The sequence below is a fragment of the Gossypium arboreum genome, chromosome 10, assembly GCF_025698485.1.
Source record: "Gossypium arboreum isolate Shixiya-1 chromosome 10, ASM2569848v2, whole genome shotgun sequence".
Classification (NCBI taxonomy): domain Eukaryota; kingdom Viridiplantae; phylum Streptophyta; class Magnoliopsida; order Malvales; family Malvaceae; genus Gossypium; species Gossypium arboreum.
The window spans coordinates 8828928-8835188 of record NC_069079.1 but is presented as its reverse complement, the minus strand read 5'-3'; the positions used below and the strand labels follow the sequence as shown (position 1 = coordinate 8835188).

General features: G+C 34.0%; 2 protein-coding genes across 2 annotated transcripts; both read left to right on the top strand.

Annotated features, from left to right (window-relative positions):
- The first annotated feature begins 1105 nt into the window (after positions 1-1105).
- LOC108481242 (rop guanine nucleotide exchange factor 12-like) lies at positions 1106-3583 on the top strand. Its single transcript, XM_017784402.2, has 7 exons — positions 1106-1510; positions 1607-1723; positions 1821-1975; positions 2048-2122; positions 2205-2477; positions 2572-2892; positions 2970-3583. Exons 1-7 carry the CDS (start codon positions 1264-1266, stop codon positions 3330-3332), a joined length of 1551 nt encoding a protein of 516 aa, XP_017639891.2. The 5' UTR covers positions 1106-1263; the 3' UTR covers positions 3333-3583.
- A 1082-nt stretch (positions 3584-4665) lies between these two features.
- LOC108482181 (30S ribosomal protein S17, chloroplastic-like) lies at positions 4666-5485 on the top strand. The gene has a single exon (XM_017785294.2). It carries the CDS (start codon positions 4708-4710, stop codon positions 5167-5169), a length of 462 nt encoding a protein of 153 aa, XP_017640783.1. The 5' UTR covers positions 4666-4707; the 3' UTR covers positions 5170-5485.
- Positions 5486-6261: the final 776 nt, after the last annotated feature.

Here is a 6261-nt window from a genome sequence, read left to right as displayed (position 1 = left end):
GTTAGATAATGAAATTTTGGTTTTATAATATCTAATCATATAAAAAATACTTTATAATACTTAAAAAATAATTTTCAACTTTTCAAGGTCCAAACTATTGTACTGTACTTAAAAATTAGAGATAAAAATTTAAAAATAAAATAAAAATAAAAACAATGAACTATAAATAAAAGGTTAAGGTCCCACAATTGTCGTTTTATTTGTAAAAAGGTCGAGAATATTTGATTCAACATGAAAATTACCCTAACGATTTGACGAATATTCCCATTATCTAACTATTGGTCTAATGCCATATATTCATTCTGATTTTAGGGTTTAATTTCTAAAATGAGAAAGTAATAAGAGACAATTTTTATTTTATAATTTATTAGAATGTTTATAAATTTTATGAAATTTTTACTTTTATAAGTTTATATAAATTGTTAAATGTTTTAATATGTTTTATTATTTTTATAATTTATTTGAAAAACCTATAAGTTTTTATAAATTTAATATTTTATTTTTATAAGATTATATAAAATTTTAATATTTTTATAATATTTTTACGTTTTCTTACTATTTTATTAGAAAAACAAAAGATTACCTCCTAATTGACCCATCAGTTAATTTTAAAAATTAAAGTGATGAAAGACGAAAATTATTAATAGCTATATTGAATTTATTTTATAAGATTATATAAAATTTTAATATTTTTATGTTTTCTTACTATTTTATTAGAAACACAAAAGATTAAGTTAGAGATTACCTCCTAATTGACCCATCAGTTGATTTTAAAAATTAAAGTGATGAAAGACGAAAATTATTAATAGCTACATTGAATTTTTTTTATTAACAATAAGGGTCGAATTACGTGGGAATTAAGTTTTTTAATTTTTTTTAGTACCGTTTCAGGCTATAAAATTTATGCATGTTAAACGAGTGGTGAGATATTGTAGCATAGCATTCAGTTCAAAGCATGGTTTGACTATGGAATCGAAACTGAACCATCAATTGTTAAGCCTTTTTCTTAAATGAAAAAAAGGAAAATAGACCCTTTCAAGAATAAACTAAATTTGATTTCTTTGATCATTATTCTCCTCGTTGGTCTCATAAACATGCACCCCACGTTCATCCATGTCTCAAATATGGAAAATCCAACCCAACTTTACATTCCCCTCCATCTCACTAATATCCCCATTTTCACCATTTATCTCTCTCTACCTCATTTGGAAGAGGGGATTCTTTTTCATATATCTCCTGCAACAAACATAAACAACGTTAAACATGGTTGGTACACTTGGGTTGTTTAATTTCCGTGGTAAGAATGAGAAGAGACGTAGCAAAAGTATGAGCGTCGGGAATGGTAGTGTATTAGAAGGGTCAGCGGCTGGGAATGAAGAGGCTGCAGCTGGAACTCAGGGATCGGATCATCCGAGTGATCTACCTGAATCCGATCAAAACGAGAAGCTGAGGCAGGTCATGGATGATTTGGCTGCTACCTTCCAAGCCAGAGAAAAGCAGCTATTAACTGGCAAGTTTTCATACATGTTTCTTCTTTAATTGCCTGCAATGTATTTTGTATTGTAGATTCCTTGTTATGAAGATTTATGCCATGATTTTGATTCAGATATGGAGCAGATGAAGGAAAAGTTTGCTAAATTACTGTTAGGAGAGGATATGTCAGGTGGAGGAAAGGGGGTTTCATCAGCTTTAGCACTGTCAAATGCCATTACAAACCTTGCTGGTATTGGTCATTAAGAATGTCCTTTTTAGTGTAATAGATAGAAAATTTCTCAATAATGTTCATCATTGTCTTATGCGATTCCCCTGTTGGGTTTCAGCTTCTGTGTTTGGTGAACAATCACGCTTAGAGCCTATGACAGCTGAAAGGAAATCAAGGTGGAGAAAAGAAATAGATTGGCTCTTGTCTGTGAGTGATTGCATTGTTGAATTTGTTCCTTCTCAACAAAAAGCCAAGGATGGATCAAACATGGAGGTACCTTTCTCTCACTATGCCTATATCTATATCCATATACATATGCATTACTTTTATTTCTTTGATTTTTAGATAATGGTGACAAAGCAACGATTTGATCTTCTAATGAACATTCCAGCCCTCCGAACACTTGATACAATGCTTCTTGTAAGGATTATTTACAGATATAAATTGAGCAATAAACTAGTAGTACCTCATTTAATGATTAATTTGGTTTTAAAATGAACAGGATTGTCTGGATTCATTCAAAGACCAAGACGAGTTCTATTATTTGTCAAAGGATGCGACAGATGAAGAGAAAGGGAACAGCAAAAGAAAAGATGACAAATGGTGGCTGCCTACTGTTAAAGTTCCGGAACAAGGTTTGTCAGATGCAGCAAAAAAGAACCTGCAGAGCCAAAGGGAAGCCATGACTCAAGTGCTTAAAGCAGCAATGTCTATTAATGCTCAAGTTCTGACAGAGATGGAGATCCCTGAAAACTACCTTGACTCCCTCCCAAAGGTAAACAAAAGGAAGATGATGAACATAGCATAATTTCCATGAATCCACTGTCATAAAATAATCCTTCCATTTATTTTTGGTTGATTGTGTTTAGAATGGGAGAGCTAGTCTTGGTGATTCAACCTATAGGAGTATCACAGTAGAATTCTTTGACCCTAATCAATTTCTCGCAACTACGGATTTATCAAGCGAGCACAAGATATTAGACCTGAAGAATAGAATAGAGGCATCAATTGTGATATGGAAGAGGAAGATGCACCAAAAGGATGGGAAATCAGCTTGGAGCTCTGCTGTTAGCTATGAAAAAAGAGAACTGTTTGAGGATAGAGCTGAGACCATCTTACGCATTCTGAAACATCAGTACCCCGGCATTCCTCAATCTTCACTTGACATCAGCAAAATCCAATACAACCGGGTAACCATACCTCTTCTGCTCATACATATCATTTATGCATTGGAACTTGTTAAAAGGACTTGTTGTTGGTATCACAGGATGTAGGACAAGCTCTCTTAGAGAGCTATTCAAGGATACTGGAAAGCTTGGCCTTTACAGTGTTGTCCAGGATAGGAGATGTGCTCTATGCTGATTCTGTTGCTCGAAACCCGAGTCAAGCAACATCCAAGAGCCCGGCAAATCAGAGTTCAGGAAATGACAATGAAAAATCGAATTTGATGACCCTCTCAGACTTACTTACTTGGAGTGGAGACCTACTCGACAATGACTTTGAGGACAGCAAAGATTGCAAAGATGACTTATCCAAAGATATGGATGAAAAGAACCTAAACGTAGCGACTAGCAAGGTTTCGTATGTTGAATCCTTGGGTGGAGTAAGAAGCCCAAAAGAACGCCATTAATGAAAGCAGTTGGAGAGATAGACAACTATATGTATGTATGTATGTATCATATTTCAACGTAGATATTGGATTACTCTTGTTGACTTGTAGGCTGCTAGCTACATTCAGTATTTTCACATGGCTTCCTTTCTGTAAATAGGGAAGGAAACTAATACTATGAAGCTTAAAGCTTTCCATGTATGCTGTCATTAAAATACCAAGAAAAGAAATTGTAGTTTGGTAGCCATTTAATATGATTTTATTTTTAGAAATTCATGTTTTCTTTAATAGTTGTTTACTCCCATTGATTGTGATATTCCTATAGGTTTTCAGGCAGCTTTCTTACAAGGAACAGTGGCAAAGAACACTATATATTGAATCAGAGAATTTAAAACTGAAAGACATCAGTTCGACTCTCAATGAAAGCAACGGATGATTTCAAAATCACAAAATTCGTTGCAAATTTAATCAGTACCTCTAATACTTGCGGGGGTAATAAGCTTATGTGTTTCGCTCCAATGTAACATCAACCTGCAACCAACTCAATTTATCCAATTTATTCTAATTAGAAGTTAAAAAAAAAATTGACGAGTTATATTTTATCATATTAATTTGATTTAAAATTTAATAAAATTTAAATTGAATTGAACCAAGTGAAATTGTTTGAAACTAAATATATTTTTAAATTTTTAACTTTCTTTATATATTGTTTAATTTTTTAAAATTATTAAATATTTTAAAAATATAATTTTTAAATTTTATAAATATTTTGAATTCTTGAAAATTGTATTGATTATTTTTCTAATTTTTGTTGAGAGAGACTAATTTACTCATTTTCAAAATTGGCAAGGACCAAAACGATATTTACATCAATTTCTTATTTGAATTATTTAAATTGTAAAATTCAACTCGATTCGAACTCGAAACTCAAATTACTTGTTCAGGTTGACTCCAATAACTCAATTTGGTTACCTTCAATTTCAATTTTTTTTACTTTTTGAATTAAATTAAATTTTTACAGTAGATATTAATTACCAATTCAAATGTGATATGATTAATATATTATTGTTTTTTAAATGAAAACAAACATTATTAGGATAGTACTTTTTATCTTTTTGTATTTAAAATCCAACACATGTATTATAATTTTTACATAAAATGTTTTTTTATGAAATAATCTAGTATTTTATTAAATATTTTGTAAATTTGTGGAATGTAAAATTGTGATTTATTAATTGGACGGTTCTCACTCTCAACTAGCAGTATATCCAACGGTCCCAACTCCCAACCCCAAAATTCCCAATCCATAACATAATAGAAATAAAATAGAAAATCCACCATTCCCTTACCCCCCAACCCCTTCTTCAACTCCCAACGCCAAAGACATTAACCCAAAATGTCAATAGCCTCCTCTCTGGAATCTCTGAAATTGTCATCACCATTTCTCCATGACGGCTCAACCTCCCTTTCTCGTCTCTCAAAGCCCAATTCTTCCCTTCCTTGCCAGCCACTGAAATCCCCGGCTTTTCTACCTCCAATCAGGGCAATGAAATCCTTGCAAGGCAAGGTCGTTTGTGCTACAAATGATAAGACTGTGTCGGTGGAGGTGGTGCGCTTAGCCTCGCATCCTAAGTACAAGAGGCGTGTGAGGAAGAAGAAGAAGTTCCAGGCTCATGACCCTGATAACCAGTTCCAAGTCGGTGACATTGTGCAGCTGGAAAAGAGCAGGCCTATTAGCAAGACCAAGACTTTCTTTGCTGTGCCCATACCAAGCAAGAATGGGAAGCCCGGGAATGAAGAGACAGGGGAGCTTGGGATCCCGTTGGAGTCAAACCAGCCTCGAGAGCAGCAGGCTTAGTGTTAAACTCCTTGGGATGTGGCCCTTTTGGTGCGGTAAATTTGTAATCTTTTACAATTGTGCTTGTGTCAATGTAACAATTGTCGTTTCCAATTGATATGGATTGTTTATTGGGTTTGTGATGATATTGGTGCTTCAACTTTGATGGGCTTCTTTGTTAGTTAGTAAATAAGTTAGTGATCAAGCAAGGTTGGGAGGCTGTTTGAGTCTGGACGCAAAGGAACTTGATTTAGGCAAGAAAATTCTGGGTACTATTGGATTGGGTTATGAGCATTTCTAATTCACAATCTTTAATATCTAAATTCATATTTTCAAATTCAAGTTCCCAAAGATTTTATTTCAAGGATTGTAATGAATAATGATAGAGAAGTTAAGAAGGCTATTGTGATAAACCATCTTCACATTGTTTCGTCTTAATGTACAAGATTCCACAGGTTACATGTTTAGTTTAACGGATGGGGAGCTGTTTGTTAGGATTTGTAAGCAAACAACCTCCTTCGGCATCATTGCTCTTCTTGTGCCTAAAAGTGATCACTAACGTCCTCTATTCGAGCCCGTCAGGAAGAATGGAGAAACCTGAAGTTAACATCGCGATGCTGCTTGGGTTGCATCCTTTGAGCACTGACTGCATTCAAGTTATGTCCACGGGAGCAAATACCACCATGGATTCGAAAGCATTAGTGCAACTGTCTTGGAGCACCCCCAATGCTATTCTCTTCAGATGCAATTTTTATGTTGCCATCCAATGCCTGGTATCAAAGGCTAGACACGACCACGGTCCGATTCATGGTGTGGACAGTTCTTTTTAGCATCCAATTACCATACAATGGCCATTGGATGATGCAACCTAAGGGACGTTTTCTGCATTTTACCAAGGATGCATCAATGTTTTCACTGTTTTCTTAAACTTTGTCGATGGAAACATTGAACAATCGCCCATTGTTCAGCACTCAATGCTCACACCAATGGCGCTCAACAACATCTAGATACGTTTAAAGATTGAATTTTTAGCCGATAATAACAAATTTTTATTAATTTTTTTTAAAAAATTTCCATTCATTTGGGTGGAAAGTCTGAATTTTTATACTAAAT